The sequence below is a fragment of the Pholcus phalangioides genome, unplaced genomic scaffold (genome assembly GCF_987345545.1).
Source record: "Pholcus phalangioides strain wild (caught in Gottingen) unplaced genomic scaffold, Ppha-v1.0 ptg000003l_1, whole genome shotgun sequence".
Lineage (NCBI taxonomy): Eukaryota > Metazoa > Arthropoda > Arachnida > Araneae > Pholcidae > Pholcus > Pholcus phalangioides.
This window is the reverse complement of record NW_028301596.1, coordinates 31171931-31191830: the sequence shown is the minus strand read 5'-3', so window position 1 is coordinate 31191830 and position 19900 is coordinate 31171931. Positions and strand designations below refer to the sequence as shown.

The 19900-nt window shown below is 30.6% G+C and overlaps 1 protein-coding gene across 1 annotated transcript in view; it reads right to left on the bottom strand.

The window, feature by feature from the left end:
• Positions 1-19900, bottom strand: part of Cand1 (Cullin-associated and neddylation-dissociated 1) — a 53376-nt gene that overhangs the window by 12928 nt on the left and 20548 nt on the right. The window contains exons 8-23 of the mRNA XM_089247491.1: positions 17487-17613; positions 16959-17121; positions 16744-16847; positions 16478-16632; positions 15359-15476; positions 13794-13979; positions 13394-13505; positions 12433-12526; positions 10399-10516; positions 10010-10141; positions 9701-9834; positions 8287-8372; positions 7326-7440; positions 6519-6604; positions 5779-5946; positions 1942-2027 (exon numbers count right to left, since the gene is read on the bottom strand). Coding sequence (XP_089103617.1) covers positions 1942-2027; positions 5779-5946; positions 6519-6604; positions 7326-7440; positions 8287-8372; positions 9701-9834; positions 10010-10141; positions 10399-10516; positions 12433-12526; positions 13394-13505; positions 13794-13979; positions 15359-15476; positions 16478-16632; positions 16744-16847; positions 16959-17121; positions 17487-17613 — 1984 coding nt within the window. The remainder of the gene's footprint in view (positions 1-1941; positions 2028-5778; positions 5947-6518; positions 6605-7325; positions 7441-8286; positions 8373-9700; positions 9835-10009; positions 10142-10398; positions 10517-12432; positions 12527-13393; positions 13506-13793; positions 13980-15358; positions 15477-16477; positions 16633-16743; positions 16848-16958; positions 17122-17486; positions 17614-19900) is intronic.

Sequence of the window (19900 nt, the reverse complement as noted above, 5' to 3'; positions counted from 1 at the left end):
GGGGTTAGTTTTCTTCAGAAGGATTAAAAAAATTGAACTCAACAGCAAAGGAACCATTTTGTAATGAATTAATCAGGGTTGGGTTTTTGCCGGCAATGTTAAATTTTTGCCAAAACAGTGGCAAAAAGGGGGAAAAAAAAGACAAAAATGAAAAAAAAACAATTGAAACAAAAGCGTAAACAATAAAAATAATGGATGTTATGTAATTATCAATCATTAGAACTACAATTTTGAAGGATACAGTTCCCTCTATTTATTTTATTCCATATTTCTATTAATATTATTGAAATGAATAATGTTAATATCAATTGTGAGAGCTTTATGTACAAATGATGTGTATTTAGAGTAAAACTGTTTGAACATGGTTTTAACAACAATGGAAATTAGTATTAAACCCCTTAACAATAACGGAAAAATGCTCTACATGCCAAAAAAAATAAAAACTTTGATTTTCATTTTCAGTTGTCTTTAAATGCACTTTTACATGCTTTCATCCTGGCTGTAACAGCTTAGTTACCTTACATATGGCCAAATTTGACATTTTGCCATCTCTTTTTATATATAATCCTTGGAAATAGTTCTTACATCATCTAATGTTAAAATAACAAACTATTGTAATGTTTGCTTTTAATTTAAGAGATTAATTTAACGAAAAAAATTGACAAAAATCTTAACATAAAAGTTGAAAATTAAAACACTATGGGCTTAGTCAATGATGGTGACCCCTATTATCTATTTAATACTTTGGAATGCCACTTTGTGACACTAACTTTGTTAACCCTTATCAAAACAAATGAAATAAAAAGGAATTTACTCTCACTCCTGTGATACGACTTGTACCAATTCATGTTGTTGGGTTTCATTAAGAAAAAAAAAAGACATGCTTTATTAAGAACTACTTTTCCTTGGCAAAAAATGGTTTTTGTCCATATTTATTTCCAACCCTCCTCTAACTGAAAGGAAACCAGCAGATTACAGAGGTAAAAAAAATAAATTTAAACATTTTACCTTTATTTAGTGCATTAAGATTCTAAGAGCTTGCTTCATGAAAGTAAAAACTAATGAATAAAAATGCTAGCAAAAATTGAAAGAATTCCAAATTTGAACTTTTACTTTCATGAAGCAAGCTCTTAGAATCTTAATGCACTAAATAAAGGTAAAATGTTTAAATTTATTTTTTTTACCTCTGTAATCTGCTGGTTTTCTTTTTTTCAAAAATTATTATTATATAATAATTATTTTCCTCCTCCAACATTTTTCAAAAATTATTTTGCCAGTGTAGTTTTTTCTACTATGACGACCCTGAATTAATTATTCAAACTTATGAATGTCGTGAATTTAGGCAATATGAATGAATTAAACTACTTTTACCGACTTCACTACATCCGATTGATTGTATTGAGAGTGTGGATGTTTTCTTTCCCAAACAGCCTGGTATGATAGGCTAATAACCATTTTTAATGAAACAGTCAAAATTCGGCTGACAAGCAGCAGCATCCTTTATCTCCTTATAAAAACTTCAGTTGCAAGGCCAGAGAATATTACATATTTCTTGCAAATATGAAAATTCTAGTTTCACTGGAAAAAAACTCCCCCCCCCCCAATTAAATTTCTCATGACATTATATCAATGTGTTCCCAAACATTCATAAGTGAGATCTGGCGAGTTTTATCAGAGAATTTCTCTCAGCTACATCATCAAAGGATTTAACTATGTCACATATGTATCTTCAATTTAGCATATTTGTTAAACTCCAAGCCGAATTTTACAAGTATGAATTCTTAAAAAGAAACACAATTTCACAGTACTGTACTCATATACAGAGAATTTATATGTGAAGATATTTTTCATCAAACCCCACTGAAATCAAGAAAAAAAGCACAATTTTATAACCTTTCTTTTTGAAAGAAAATTATTTTAAAGTATTTAAAGAGGACTTACATGTGCTTTCCTATCTCTCCAACAGCAAGGAGGGCAAACAACTGAACAGAATCCTTGTTTTTGGCCCATGTGTTTGCCTTAGAATTCTGAAAATAAAACCACTGGGTCAGAATTACTTATCCTTCACTTTTTGGTTTGTACACTGACTGGATCACAGAAAGAAATATATTTTTCATCAAAAAGACAAATAGCAATCTTCCATGACTACTTTGATAAAGTTTTCATCCGATGAACTCTTTCAAAAATAAATTGAAAAGCAATTCAATCATATTAATTGCATAAATGTTAATTTCCAGAAAAGGTTAAAAAAAAATTATGAATCAAGAAATCTTCAGATGATTTTTTTTCCATGTCACAAAAGGTTTGAAAATGAATAAAGAGGAAAACCAAGAAAGTTTTTTTTTAAACAATCATTTCCATAACAGGAGGTATTTCCAGATGAGTCAATCAGGAGGGCAAAATATTTTTCATTCTATATGAATAGTCTTTATTCAGTAGCTGAATTTTCTTATACTGTACTAAACATACAAAATTGTATGAAGTTTAACTATTATAATTCACTGTTTTGGCTGCTTTCGAAAACCTATTGTTAAAGATTTTATGTGAAGATTAAAATATATCCATACTTTTTACTCATACATGCCGCCTGGCAGTCGAGTGGTTAGGGAACTGGCTTTTCACTGTGCAGGTCTGGGTTCGAATCCCGGTTCGGGCATGGATGTTTACTAACACTAACAAATTCCCTGGACGGATCATACTGATCCCTTGGGAATACGTGCGGATCACGTTATTATTATTAAAAAAAAAAGTGCCAGCTGTTTCCTGAATAGAGAAATTAGATTAAAAATCTACTATATAGTTTCCTGCACATAATCTAGTTAATCAGCAAATGCAAATTTTGCTACTTTGAGAAAAAAATGTCACAGTATAATCTGCATATGCGAATTTTGTTTGTTGCTACAGTGTGATACCCTGGCTAACAATAATTTGTTCTGGAATCGCACTTGTTAGCCAAAATGCTGTTTCCATAAAAATTGTTCCAGTTACTACCCAAAATTTAAAGATATTTCTAAAACACGCAGGAGTGTTATAAAAAAGAAAAAATTGACCAAAGGCTGAAAGAAACAACTTCAAAATTGAATAAATGACAATTAACAGGAAGATGAGATACTGAAGATCCTTTTTATTTTACACTACCTACGACCAACTGTGATGGTGTCCCCATCCACCTGTGTGATTTGGTCAACTTATTTTTATGGCTGATAAATGCAGATGTAAACCACAAATTCCTAGAATGTTCGGACTATTCAGTTTGATGCCAAGAGTGTTGTACTAAAAAAATGCATGCTCTACAAATATAGGCCTTTTTTCAATGCAATTCGCTGAATCTTTCATTTTACATGAAATGGTTCAAAAACTTTCAGACAGAAGTGGAGGTACATTTAAAAAAATTTTGGAGGTGGACATGAGCTAATGAGGCTTGAATGACAGTAATACTGATCACACTAAAATTCAGCTCATGACATGGCTATTTTGTGAGCTCATGTGCATCCATATCAGCAAAAATGTTTGTTAGCCGAACCCGTATTCATTAGCAGAGGCATAAACATGAAAAAAAAATCTTTACCCAAAAAATTCATAAGCAGAGAGATCACTGTAATGAAATCTTAAGGAAGGGATAGTCGAAAACATGTTTTATAGAATAAGTGTTGATTTTTTTCTCTTATCTGTACACCATCTATGTATATTTTTACAAAAATTTATTTTTAGAAGAATTTATTCTAACCTCTCAGGCAAAAATAAAAGACATGATTGCCAGTAAACATAACTATATATAAACTTATGAAAGGATGACGTCACTCTCCGCTATACATATGAAGGTTCTTAACTGGCTGTTGTGAAGATGAAAAGCCAGTTGTTATAAACCTCTGTGTATATGTATAAACCAGGGTTGGGTTTTTGATGCTTGTTAAAAGCTTGACGCTTGATTTTAAGTATCAAAAATAGGTTTAAACTGTCAAAAACCTAAATGAATACTTTTTGATGTTTTGAACACAATAGGTATATAAAATGATGAAAAACTTACTTTTTTTGTATATTGCAATGCTTTATTTTTAAACATAAATTTATTACAATAATTAAAACAAAACTAATAATTATAATCTGCAATTTTGAATTTTTCCACATACGAGTCTAGAACATATAAAATATAATTTTGTGGTTCATTTTATCTAAGCTACTCATTACCTGTATTCAAGTTGCTAAGTGGAATAGAGCTGCTTATTCAAAATATGTATGATAGGGGGCATCACAGAGTTAGGTTTTAGACTTCAGAAACTAATAAATCTGTTTTAAAACAGTAGAAAACTTATTGTCAATGTTGTCAAATAGTTTTTTAACCCGATAGATACGATAAATAAAAAACACTTTTGTGTAGATTACCGGGTTTTACATTCAGAATTATAATTACTGAATAATTCAGAATTATAATTATAATTTTCTGATCTGCCCAAAATTTTATTCCATGTAAAAATTCTCACACAGAATCTATTAATACACTAATTAAACTCATTTCTTTTCATCTAAAAATTTCTTAGAGCTCAGGGTGTATAAATTCACAGAGTTTTAAAGAGTATTTCAACCAAAGCAGAGCTGACAGGACTTGATACCCAAAGCATTTGTTTTGCACATTTAAAATTAAATACAGCTTCAATTGGAAAACCATTGCATTATAAATGCTAGTAAATATATACCATATCATAGTGCAGAAGTAAGAATAACTAAGTTTGACTAAGGATAAGTTACAGAAGTTTAAGCTTCATCTACAAGAATGACATTAAATGACATTTTAGTCCTACAATTTAGTATTTTGATTTCTAGATATATTTCTATGTTATGCACAATAAAAGTATCATTTTAAGTATCTCTCAGTGATTATCTAGATAATTTAATAACAGAAATCAACATTACATATATGTAATAAACTTTTTTTAAACAGTTATCTGTTGTAAAAAGAGTACAGGAGATGGTTTATATCAATAATGCACACCATATATAAGCAGTTGAAGAAATTTTGGAAGGTCAAGAAACATCCTGAATCAAAGAATGTCAAATCATTCCAGTGTTTATGCTATGCTTTATTCAAATTGTATATTGAGAAAAAAAGCATGTATATTTTGTCCAAAATAATTCTGTAGAGAGTAGACAATTATTTTAGAATCATTAAATATTTATTTTTTGAATAACATAGTCACTACACATTACTTGCAATTAATGTGTGCGTTTCCAATGGGAATTTTTATATTGAAAAGCAATATGGAGGTTTTTGGCAATGTTTGATGTGACAGTTTAAACCGTCAAAAATTGATACGAGTCAAAAACCTGCCAACCCAGATATAAACCGCATTAAAAAAATTCAGTTTTTTTCAGAAACATATATAATTTGGGGATTAGACATAGGAAAAAAACAATACTAGTAGTAAGAAAATTACATCTATAAACATCATGCATATAGATACTCAAAACAAAATATCACAAATGTACAGTTACTGCCTGTTTCATTTTGCTTTTGTTATGGCACAAGGATCTGTAAAGTTGTGTTAGGCCGAACAAAATTTTAATCTTGAAAAACTTGCAAATTTTTTTTATAAACAAATATTGAAAATAATTGAGGAATACACATTTTATTTATCCAGAAATTGTAATAATTTAAAATCAAAAAAAATTGTCAGCACTATTTTTTTTTTGATTCAGTGAAAGATAAAAAGTCTTCCAGTATTTAAAATATTTAATTAATGAAAAATTTAATACTCAATTATTGCACATGTGATAACTTACAACAAGTAGCTCTTGCAAAAACCTCTTCACAACACTTAAAGCTTCATGTGGGCAGGTTATAGTCAGGGCAGCAACACATTTGGCTATTGAATGATATGCCTGCTTATGCATAGCATGAGTTGAAGTGCCAGTTTGAAATATGAACTCATATATAGGTGATGTCAGACACTGAAAAAAAATTGTTTTAATTAGTAAATTACATCTGCTGATAGTTCATAAAAAAACCATAACTGGTTGATATTGTTTGATACAAATGAGCATTAATGTTTCATGAACTGACTCAAACACATACAACTTAATTCAGTAACAGTAGAAAGAAACATCATTCTAAATCCACATACATAAGCAATTGTGTTCATAGAAAGCCTCATTGCCAATGATTGGTTAATGTAATCTCTTATTTTTAAACCTTTGAAAATTGAAACATTCCAACAGCAAAAAAATATTTTAGATTCCCTTTCACTTTATTAAATTTTCTTAATGGCAATTGTCAATTCTAATCGTCAACTACTAATATACATATTTTGTATATATATATGTATTTTGATCATTAACCTCACTCTAAAGCTAGGGAAAACGCAACTATAACTGAATTTTTTTTCCAGGAACATATTTGTATAGTGATTATTCTTGTATCACTTATGATAAATATTTTTAATGTCCAAGCATATTATTCCAAGCAACCTCTTGCTTATAGCTTGTCACAAATATCTTAAAATTTATGGCCATGAAATACAAACCTCTAAAAGCTCATTGAATGTTAATCCTGGTAGACCAGTGACCACCAATGCCTGGAAAAACTCCAACATAGCATTCAGTGCAGCCCCTATCAAGATAAGGATGAACATATTACAAAAGTTTGTTAACTTTTAAAATGTCTGTCAGTAATGTATTATTGTAAATCTAATAACTGCACCAATCCGGTCAAAAGATATCTATACAATAGAACCTTGATTATCTGGGCTAATGGTGGGGAAGGTAAAAAATAGATAATCAAAAAACATGATTACACTGCCAGGAGTAAAAAAAAAATGATTTAAAATAATTTGAAAAAAATATCTGTTTCACCTGTTTAAAATGACTATCCACTGTATATATTATTATCCATGCAAAAAAATCTAATAAAAAATTACACTTATTGAATGATAGTTCCTTGATGTTGATAAACCTGTTGCAGCACCCCACAATTCAGAGACAAAATTTTTCAGTGAACAAATCTCCCACACATTAATTTGCAATTCAATATAATGCCAAACTCATAGCGCCAGAAAACTGAGACAAATTGTGGGGGGAAAAGCTGCAGATTACACACAGAAAACTATGGAGATTATCAAAATTGAAGAAAAGAAAAAACCAATGATTGCTACTGCATTTCATATTTTCCTCAAATATTTCTAAATCAAATTTTCAAGCATATATTCACTTCTATTTTCATAACAAAACTCTCGAATTTAACTTATTTTCAACCCCTCATCACTATGGTTTTCTTTTCACAAAATTTCGCTAATCAAGCATATAACCTTTATGTTCCTAAAGCACGTACTCACCTTGCAAGAGAGGTGAACGGACTAAAATAAGAACCTGAGGTATAACAGTTTCAGTTATGTTTCTGAGAGGCTCCTTTTGAACTTTGGATATGGATGTTAACAAATTCATGGTCAGCTGAAAAAAATAAAATAAATATACATAAATCAGCTTTATAATATCCTCTAAATAATCTTTATTTGCAGACACTTTCAACATACAAATAAAATTTCAATGAATGCTACTAATACTTCATACTTTTATTTGCCATCACAAGTACGAGTTGGGCGTGAAATCAAAAAAAATAGTTAATTATGTACACAGAACAAATATAAACAAGATTTCTTCAAATACTAGACAATGCTCTCAACTTCTCAGCAATCTAGAAACTGAAAAGTCTCCCACTGTTTTGGAAGTAATATGGAATTTCTATAGCTCTGGAATAAAGTTTTAGTAACAATCACCATGCGTGAGTGAAAGGTAATTGAAGTTGCCAATGTATCATTGTGGAATATTTAGCCAACCAAATGTTTATGTAGACAATCATGTTAATGCTGTACCTTGCAAGTATGCAAATGGCTTGAAAGGTTTTGCACTCGCAAAAAAAAGTTAAGATAATGCATCATCTACATCAGTGTTTCCCAAAGTAGGCGATGGAATAGTCCGGGGTAAGAGGGGGGGGGGGAATAGAAGGCACGGGTATAACATAGGATCCTATAGGTGAGGTTGAGTTGGAGGGCAATGAGAAAACATTTCTCCAAAGGTGGTGACGGAACAAAAAGTTTGGGAATCTATGATCTACATGCAGTAGCTATTTGATTTTTCATCATGGTTCTTACTATACTAATAAATAACGCCCGCTACAGACAAAATTTCTAGCTTTGTTGAATTTCAGAATCTGACATAATATCCAAGAAGGAATATGTTGCCAAAACATTATTTATCCTTTCTCCCTTGCCTTATAACTGAAAAATGAACACAAACCTGTGATATGTGAAGATCACTTTCACTAATTAAAGGAGGTAACTCTGCCATAACTGTGTTTATCATATCTTGAGTCAAACTTTCAGCTTTAAAAAAACAGAAAAAAAAACATCATATCTATTCTAATATTATTTATGCAGTCTACGCCGCTTAATGTGATCACATCAGGATTTGTGTGGTTTCTGATAACAATAACTAAATGATAACTATATCCAAAAAAATTGTTTCACAGTTGCCATACATCCCATATGGTAAAACAGGACGTATTGTAAACTATTATTGATAAAAAAGACTGTTTTCCTTTCCCATATAAGTGGGGAACAAAATGTTCAATCATTCCTTTTTCTTCTAAGCCTATTCTAAAACAGCTTTTTCTCCCTTCGAGCTAAAATCCTGCATTTTCTGTTATTCCGCCATTGTAAGGCATTAGAATGGGGCTAATTTATATGACAATTTTTTTTAATGTACATAAAATGTTTCAAGAATCCCTTGATAGTCTTTCGGAAAAAGAAATTTGAATTTGGGCAACTACAAGAAGCTGATCAAGAACCGAAAAAAAAAAGTTTTTTTGACATTTAATTCACTAGAGGAAGGCCATTGAAAAAACATTTCCGCCCGTGAATGAATTGCAGCGAATACTACAGACTGATTAAGATATTAAGCAGAAATATATCTGTGGTGTTTGGTCAGAACATGATATCTCCAAAAATGTCTTTTTGATCCAGTAGTAAATCTTGCTAATTATAAAGTGAGATAAATGCACAAATACATGGGTACGGCTAAACAACATTCTCATGTATGATATTTTCATTTGTATTTGTGTGTATGCTTTATTTTTGAACGACTATGGAAATGCTTATATCTCAACAATGTGATTTTGGAGTTATGTTCTGGCCAAACACCACAGATTTGTCAACAAGGGAGATGGGAGAGATCTCCTCCTAGCCTCCTACACAGTCTTGCAGCCTGATAACGATAACTTGAAGAAAAAAATGAATTTGGTAAAACCTTAGCTTTTGACAGAAAAGATTATCTGAACTCCTGATAACTATAAACACATTTTTTTCTAAGTTATGTTAACCCATAACATGCAAAAGTGATAATAATACTCAAATAACACTATCTGTGATTCTAATAAGCGACGTTGACTGTTTGAAAATTCTTCAAAAACCATTATAATTTATGAATTAAATCTCAACCAACTTTCTGAGACACATCTTTAAAAATTAAAATTTTAGTGAACTTCTCAACTTCAGTTCGATACAGTTTTAATAAAATCTAATTTGATATATAAAACTGTTCAAAATAAGAAAATCTGGTAAAACCTAGCTACTGCTTTTAAAATATAGAACAAGTGATAATACATATTTTTAAAAATGAAAAATTTATAAAGAAAAAAAAGCAAAATCCATACTGTAATTCTTGACAAGGGTATCTAGTAAACTTAAAGTGCTGAGTTTCAGAGCTCTTTGGTTTTTCCGAAGGAAAGATGCTAATATTGGCATGGCTTCTCCAAGTATTGGTTTCAAATTGATTTTCAAAGGTGAGCTGACATGAGGAAAAAATAAGGTATGATAAAATAAAACTTATGTTCTGCAACATTGGAACAAGAACGCTAATATACATAAAAATTTAAATTTCAATTTCTAAGGATTAATTAAATACCAAATGCCTATGAATTAGTTCTATACTTTCTGACACATACAAAGCAAATTTTTCTTACCCAGCCACTTTGGTGAGTGCTTTTACTGTGGTAAGTCTTGTGATTTCATTTTTTAGTCTATCTAAGAATATAGGCAGGCATGTTTGGAGTTCTGGTTTCAAATAGTCACCAAGATTACATATAATCTGCCCCCTAGCAAAATATCAAAAACAATATAATACGAACAAACTTAAAAAATCCTTATTTTAAAAATGAACTATCTGTAAAAAAAAATCACAATAACCAATAAATTCCGAATTCAAAATAATTGTGATAAACTGAACATTTAAAATTCCTCTCAAATATATTACATAAACTGAACTGTTTCTTCATGAATATCAGAAATTGTCATTTATATCCAATAAATGAATATTTAAAAAAGAAACAGGAAAAATTTAAAAAAAACTTACATGCAAGAGATAGCTCTTTCTTTAACTTCTTGATCAATATCTGCTGCCTTCAGTCTTACTAAAGTACACTGGTAAAGATCAGTGACAAAGGGAGAAAAATTGAAAGAAGTTGGTTGATCTGCAAAAGAAAATAAAAAAAGTAATCCTGTAAATAATGAAAAAACGTAAAATCTGGTTTAAGTAGGATGTTTATATTCAAGACAACGCAAGAAGGAAAAACTTTTCATAAAACTTGAGTTCTTGTTATTTTCGCATGACAAAGATTTATTGAATACAAAATATAAAAAAAATTAAATCTAAGATTCTTTTCGAGTAGATTTCACCACCTTGTGTATTAATAAAATGGAAAAAAATTTCTATCGGTGTGACTTTTTTTTAATACTATTTGAAAAGAAAACTGGTTATTTACATACTGACGTCAGAAGACACTAATCTGCATTTTCATTTACCAAGCAATGAAGATCGGAGATGGAAATTGCTGTTATTTACCTTCACACATTGCAGATGCAAGGCATATCTTAGGGTGGATTCACATATAGACGCGGCAACCATACTTCAAAATAAAAATATCTGTCTTCGCCTATGCAGCCACCATATGATAGGCATGAATACATTCATTGGTTTTACGTTATAGAATGTTTGCCGTGTCTGACAACAGTCAGTCTGTAGATCCACCTTATGGGTGCAAAACTGGTATATTCAACCAGTCATCTAGACAATTAATTTCTTTTCTTTGAAAGTTTAAAGCAAATAAAATGTATTTTTTGATTAAAATTCTTTTATGAATACATTGAAACTGAGTTTATCATGTTTTTAGCTGTTTTTAAAATTCACCAAAAACAAATTTAATAATTGAAGTAATTAATTTGTATTTTAAATTATGCCAAAAATCAGCATTATGTGCTATTCCAGTGTCGCCAGATGACTTGTTAAATCTATTGTGTTTAGTCAATTTTTATAAAAAAATTTTGTTAACTAGAACATTGCTCTCTGAGTAGATGTATTTATATACAGAATATATTGGGGGACATATACTTCAATGCAAATAGAGCCTAACATTAACATTGTATTAATAAAGGAGAATTTTGGTTTTAATTTTATTACAGAGTTAATTTTAATTTTATTATATAGTGCATAAACTTCCAGACACAAGAAAAGTTTTTGTGTCCACCTCAAAGATTACACCTTGGGTATAATCTTTGAGGTTGCATTTAAATATTCTGCCAAACCAGGCATTTAAATTGTTTTCATCCATACCATTTTAATGGAAAATTATAGGTTTTAAAATGATAAACTGATCAGATGTGAATTGACAAAAACAATTCTGAACACATTTGTTTTCCTTGTCTGCATATACATACTGCTTGTACTCAGATAACAAGCTAAACCTAAATGGTTGAAGAGTTAGCAAATAGGGTTCGAACGAATTCTTAGGTGCATAGAGGTACATTTTGGCATTTAGATTACAAAGAATTTGTGCTTTAGACCATCCATTTAAAACTCATGAATGGGTTGTTAGAATAATTTCATTGCTAATTTGACAAAATCTAGCATTAAGAAAAAAATTTACATCTGATTTTGATACCATTAAAAGATTTCCTCTCCACTTTCGAACAGTTTTTTCAAAGAACTGTTTTATTATTTCAAGTTTTTTTGTCATTACTTTCAAGTTATTGTAAAAGCAAACATTTTCAGACCACATAAGTGAAGTTTTCAAATCTATGAGGGTTGTAAATATGACCAAAAAAAAAAGAGCATTAGATCAAGAGTGAATAAAGTGGTCAATTTAGTAAAATAAAAATGGTTTTGTGCATGGCTGAAGTGAAGATTGTTTGAAAAAAACTAATTCATTTTTTTTGAAGTAGGCCCTAACAAAATATAAAAATCAAAAAAATAAAACACTAAGAATGTACTGAAAATTTAATTGCATGCTGAAAAGCCAACATTTCATTATTTTGGTAACAATTCCATATATATTTTTTAACACACTCATACATGAACACAAAAATAAAGTTCATGATATAAATTTCATACCAAGTGGTCTTATAACCTTTACAAGTTGCTGAAGAACCAATAATGCTTCAGATGTTATCTTGTAGAAAACATCACCAACAGCATTGACAATGGGCTAGAATTGATTAATACACCATAAGCAAACACAGCAAAATAAATTGTCTAGACATGAACCAAATGTTACATCAGTGGTTCCCAACCGGGGGTGTGGGAGAGCATTTTTGCAGGTGCAAGATGGGGGAAAATATTACATGTTGACTGTTGTTGAAATTAAAATAAAAATTGAATTTTTCAATTCCTAAAACAAATATGAATCATATCAATATTTTGACACTTCATCTTCTAACTTCTGCTCACAAAAATGTGTCATAAGAATTTTGCATTGTAAAAGTTTCTTTTTCGGTTAGGAATAATACTTGTTTTCTATTTTGGTTAAGAAAAAAATACTATTATTTACTTAAACTGTTTTTGTTAACATTAGTACCTCATGTTATTTGCATGTTGTGCTTAGATTTGATAGTGTTGTGAAAACAACTCAAGAAAAACGTCAAAATATTCAGTCAAGTGTCAAAGGAACATTATAGCTGTTGCAGCTGGAATCAATAAGTGAAGAACTATTCACTGAATCTTTTTTCCAAATCTTCAAAAAATGTTAAAAATAGTAAGTTTTTAATATAAAAAATTGTTTTCGAATTAATATAAAAAAATGAAGCAAAGATTTAACATTAGCCATGGAAAAAACACATTAAACAATAAGTAAAAGAATTCATAGAAATTAATTATCAGATAATTAATGTAATAACTTACAGAAAAAAGGTTGGGATTTGTTATATTAATAAATGTATCACTGTCAAGAAATAAAGGGAGGATATTTGCATCATGAATAATTTCAAAATTTTTTATATATAACTCCTCCCTCCCAAACAAGATTTATTATTCAATTATTGCAGCATGAAAGGAAAGAAAAATGTGATTTACTCACTGGAACCAATAACTCAACATGTGGATGAAAAACTTCTGGGTTATGATGTACAAGCAAACAGTTCAAAAAACTCAGAGTATCAATTTTCATATTTGAGCTGGAGTTCTTATCACTGGAAAGAAAACAAAAATTTCCATATTATTGCAAAAACAATAACTTTAATTTGAAACAATTGACTTATAAAGTACTTACTTAATAAGACATTTAAAAAAATATTTTGCTTGCAAAGAAATCTCAGCCTCATAAGTTTTCAAAAGAATAACTGACTACATATACTAAGTTTCAAAAATTATGAGATGCTATTCTGCATACAAAAACATGTTTATCATTTTACTTTGCATGTAAAAGACAATTTATTAACAAATTAATACAAAATTAAAAAAAAAACACACACACACACCCTAACGAAAACTGTATTCCAGGTATCAAAGAAGGAATATGTTCAGATAATGCCCCAGGTAATACTGTGACGAGCTCTGTCAAAACCATGAAGCAACCTTGCCTAGTTTTAATGCTTTTTTCTTTAAGCTGCTTGTGTAAAGCCTTCACAATGAATGGTGTCTGTTGTTTCAACATTCTAACTGGACTAGAAGATGGAATAAAAACAAACACTGAATTATGTAGCAGTAAAAAAAGTAATACTAATATGTATAAAATAGTTATTTAAGGTATTCGACTACTTTTCTTGTCACTTTTCTTTAAAATGGTACTGGAGTGAACTTCAACATTTTTTAATAGAAAGTGTCTCGAAATAGCAAAAAAAGTGACAAATTTTGGTCTACCTATGGCATTTTCTATGAAAGGCATTTTTATGTCAAAGTTTAGGCAAAATTCAAGTGATATTTGAAGCACAATTGCAAAAGATTTTGTTAATGTAATGCTTTGGGATTTTCACAATACATTTAGCTAGTAATGTTGCAGGTTATGAACTAAAATTTAAAGGATTGCATGATATGCTCATAAGTTACACCCTAATACGTTTATTTACGTGTGAATTTTTTGAAATTTCATCCCACATTTCGTCTATAACACACCAATTCAAAAAATATGTGTGATAGACCTTAGATTTTGGTTCATAACCTCAACTAGCAAATTGCATTAAAATACTGTAATGATGCAATGAATAGATTTTTACAAATCATGTCACAAACTCAAGTAAAATGTCAAAAATAACATTCTTCGTAAAACACGTTTAAAGTCTTTATTCGCGTATTCTTGTATGTAAAAACGCAACACTAAAGTGAACGTAACTTTGATTGTAAGCATCACATAAACAAGGCCAGTTTTAGAATCACAACAAATAGGGCATCATTACAAGAAAAATGACAATCTATATTTTCTTCCAAAATGGCGTTTTCAACGTAGTCGGATACCTTAATCATATTTGATAAATATAATTTTGTTAAATTTCATTAGCTAACACATCATCACTTTATGAATTCTGAGCTAATCGGACCCGAGCCTGCATTGGACCATGCCCAGATGAGAAATAAATCTAGACCCAAACATCCCAAGGTTAGAGGCATTGTGTTTAACCCTTCAACCATGCAAAATGTTTTATCTTTGTCTCATTATTAAAGAAAAAAAGAATTTAAAACATTTCATTGAGGGATCACTTTCTCTCTGTAAATATGTTTGATTTTCACGATATCGTATTGATTACATTCATAGATAACTGATTGATCAGTTAAATAGTTTAAAAAATGGCTTTGTTTTATCCCATGACTAAACTACCTTAAAAATGCATCAAATTTATTGAACATCATACACCTGAACAAAATTTTTTTTTCAGTATTGATTTAATTTCATTGATATAAAATATGAAAGCTGAAGTCTGGCTATTTAGAATTAATGATTTGAAGATTAAAATTAAAAATCAGAACAGAAATGGGTCATTACTTATTTGTAATTCAAAAAAGTAATAAATTGTATAATAAATTATAAAAATAAATGCATTTAACGTACCCTTCCTCTAGCTCCATGGCATCATTATCCAAGCCTAACACACTTACAGATGGTCTGGTTTGCCGCAAAAGTGCAATATAAGCGTGGAAAATATCAACCTTGACATTCTCCTCTCGTTCTACAAGTGAAAAAAAAGAACAAATATAGATTAGAAATATATATACAGTAAAACCTCGATAAGTTGTCACTCCCGTTTTCGAAAAATTCTGACGGCCTAAGAGGAGTCATCAAATCAAGTGCGATACTGTAAAATTTGTATGTTAAATAATATGATATTCATATAAAATAAAATTACAATAACAAATTTATAAATTACAATAGGAAAAAAAATAGATTTTTTAGTTTTATGGCATTTAACTTACAAATGGTCCGATACACAAGTACACTTGCGAATCGACAACAATTTTTTTAAAATTCAGATGAATCAGAGCAACTGTTAGAATAGTCAACTTTTTCTCCAGCACATTAATTGATTGCAATTAAAAAAAAAAAAAGTGTTTTTTAGAAATATTGGTTCAAATTAACCAATGCATTGCTGTTTATTGCATTTTTATATGACATTGTACCCAGACTGGTGCACCTAATTTCGTCCCACCCACCGCGTAACTGGGACTGTACTGGGGGGAAAATTCACAGAATACCAAACTGAATAAGAAATTTATGAAAGTAAAAAAATAAATGAATCAAAGCAAATATGTTTCCCTTCCTGGAAAAATATTGCAAAAGATTAATTCGTACGAACAAACCTCTAAATTAACCTGTGAACCAGGACTTGACAAATTGAAAAAATATTTAGGCATCAGCCCAATTTCTTAGGATCCAAGCAAGATATTTTACTTAAACAAAACAGTCCTAAACAATGTTTTTTTTTACTTTCCCCCATGTTAAAAAATGTAGTGTGACGAAATCAGAAAATTTTGTGTTGCCCTCAAACTCAAACTTAGCAACCACATTTAAAAACTTTAAGTGCCAAATACAGATTTTCCATTTGTCATGGCAATCTGGCACCTGGGATTCATCCAGCCCTACTATAGGCTACAAGTAATTATCAGCAATTTCACAAACTACAGTGATTTTTTTAGATAAATTTAAATACCTTTTACAAGACATTCAACTTACCTTTAAACCTAGTAATTAGAGTTGGTGAAATTGTCTTGTAAAATTCCATAACCATTTCATGGCGAGTGGAAATAACTGCTTCCAAACATTTAGCGGATGCCCGCCGAACTTTCCAGCTCATATCATCGTCATCACTATATTCATCTTCACTTTCACTATAAAAACACAAATCAAAATAGTCATTAAACGTGTTGAAAAATATTTTCATCAAAACAAAAGATAGTGACATATAGAGATATGAAAATTAAAATAAATTATAGACTTACCCCTCCTCTTCCTCAGTTTTATCTGTTTCCATGTCATCATCATCTTCATCATCATAGTTGTAATTAGGATCATAACACAAATATTCTAAACATATTTTCACGATCTGAAATTTAGGAACACAAAATTTTAATAAAAGAAACTTTGCTTTATTAAGTCACTGAATTTATTAGCAAATAGCAGTTTGGATTGAATGTTTTAAAAAAGCAAAACTAACTGTGCCAACATGAGGAGATATTTCTTTTGGACAGCGACGAACAAAAGATTCAAAAGCTTGCAAACAATATTCTCTGAGCTCATCATCATCGATAGCACAATACTGAACAACCAGAGGCATTACTCTCTCAAGATGCTCCCCAAAACGATGTCCAGCTTGACGACTAAAAAGAAATTTGGTAATTTAGATATTATTTAAACGAGTTTATAATTCTGGCTCAAAAAATTAAATATCTTAGTGGTTCCCAAAATGCGGGTCCCAAGGATTCTACAAAAATGAAAATGTCCGGAAAGTTTTTTTTCACAAAATGAGTAAAAATATGACAAAATTTAATAAACCTCAACTCTCGGCTGAACAGCTACTAATATGCAGTATCATATAATGTAATTTTATCAAATTCTCAGTTGTAATTATAAATAGATCAAGATATTATTTTTATGGGGACCCATATGTGGAAAACCAGATTTAAATAAATATGAAAATTAAAAAAAAAATGTTCCAATTAAACTACGGGAAAAAACTACTTACCTGACAGCAGCAACAGCTTGTATGCATGTTCTGGTAGTTGAAGTAGAAGAATTTTGACTAAGTTCATCAAGAAGCACATCAATCAGTTTATTGAAGAGAGTTTGATTACAACTCATAACAAGATAACCTACGAGGAGAAAATACACTTTCAAATAAGAGGCGTAATTTAATACATAGCTCCATGTAAATCACAAAAATCACAGGAGACTTAACTGAATACAAAATGAAGCCAAATGAAATAATGGTACTAATTTTAAGGCCTAAATTAACAGCTGAAATTCTGATAGAGTGTATCCCTTTCAAATATTTCCTGATTAAGACTTTTCACTGTTCAAAAGATCAACTTCATTTTTAGAATCTTGATTCTTTCTCCTTTCCCCCCCCCCCCCCCCCAATCAAAATATACTTCACCTCAAGAAGTTTTCTAGCTGAACACGTATATTATAATTATTTCAACCTTTGCATCATGGCAAGTTGCTATTAACAAAATTAGGATAAACTTAATATTAGAATTTGTAATGACATCCTGGAAGGGTAAAAAGTCCCTCGAGAGTCCAACAGTTGGTGTGTGAGTGCCGTTTGTCATTATGTTTCTTTAGTAATTCTATGTGTTCTGCCCAATTAAAAAAACACATCTTTACAACCTCACTGTTCTGAACAGTATAATGATGGTCACCCACACCAGCGCATTGTGAGAGTGAGACTTTGACAATTGTTATAGTGAAATGTTTTCCCTCCTTTCACTCCATAACAAAGATGAAAAACTTTTGAAATGAATAAATATTATGTAACAAAAAATATATGAATTTCAGATATATGCCCCAAAGCAGAATATGTTGAAATCTGAGACGTACGTCGCAGAACAATCAGTGCTACTGCAGAACAATCTGGAAGATTGTAGGAAAAATGTAGAAAACTATATATTATGGGAACTGCAGAACATTTCCAGTCAGCCGAGGACTCGTTGCAGAACAATGCAAAACATTCTACTTTGGGGGATATATGTAGAGAAAGATGGATCCTCTCCACTGAGTCCCTGTGGAGGCAAAGATACATTTTTCTTCCCAAAATATCAGCATCTCTATAATATAGAGTTTCCTGTATATCTTGAGTTTTGGATATATTCCGTTGGATATATACACACAATGTTTCCCAACACAGAGACTAACCTATATGGGAGGGACATCTCTGAAAATCATCTCTCATTTTGACAAACCCTCGGTTTTTGGAAAACATTCTGTACTCAAAACTGGTTTTCTTTCTTAAGGGCTTTGCAGGGCTCCCACTCAAAAAATTAGAAAAAGTAGGACAAGGGAAAGGGTGCCCCTCCCTTAGACAACATAATCATAGCATAATGAAAAATCCCCAATTTTTTTTACATTTTAAAATTAATTTGTTTCTTTCATAGCTATTTCAGTATCGTGTAAGATTTGAGCCAAAGGAAAATGACAGAAATAAAGTTACAAAAACAATTTTTGGCCAAAACCGTGCACTAGCAACCACAGATAATTCTTTTCCATCTCTCCTTTCAATATAAATTACTTTTTTTTTGGTATTCCACAGTTCAGTCTGTAAACTCTGACAATCCACACAGCAGACATGTAAGTTTAAGAACACTCTTTCAAGACCACTTTCACTTCCAGAAGCACAGAGCAAAATGTGTAAATCACAAGGTCTGATGTAAATAAGTCAAGGTGGACCAGATGGTTTTACTACGTTGTCCATCCCTTTTATAAAAAAAATTTGTTTAAATTTTAGCGCTTAATGCCAGTGTAATCGTTTTCGACAAATGAAGCACTTTCATTTCAAGCTCTTTGCTGAGCATTGTAAATATTGTTTATGCCTCTGCATGCTCTAAAAATACAGAAGACAATTGAATGTTATTTGATATTAGATATTAGAGGCACATAACTAAAATAGACCTATGCACCCAATTGCTTTGTTATGTAAACTGTTGTTTCACCCATAGGCATACACAGAATTTTTCTCGGGGGGGGGGGGGGGGGGGGGGTTAGAACCCCAAAATCCTCCTTTGCGTATGCCAATGGTTTCACCTATACACAAAAAGGGGAAGCACCATAATTTTGAATATGATGAATGTTACTGTCCAAGACCATGAAGTAGTAAATACAAATTACTTTTTTTCCAAACAGACACAGAAGTTTTTAATCACTACTCTACTTGTTGAACCCTCAAACTAAGCAAAAGGGAAATTAATAAACCACCAAATGGTCAACATACACCCCCCCCCCCCTCCCCCAAAATAAATTTAAAAACCATACAATTTCTGTTTTGGCAGAATCATTGATTGCAATCTACTACATTTGCATTATTTGGCATTATATCAATGATTCCTTCATGAAAATCAATTTAACAAATTTTGATAGGATTTGGTAAAAAAGTAGGAAAAGTAT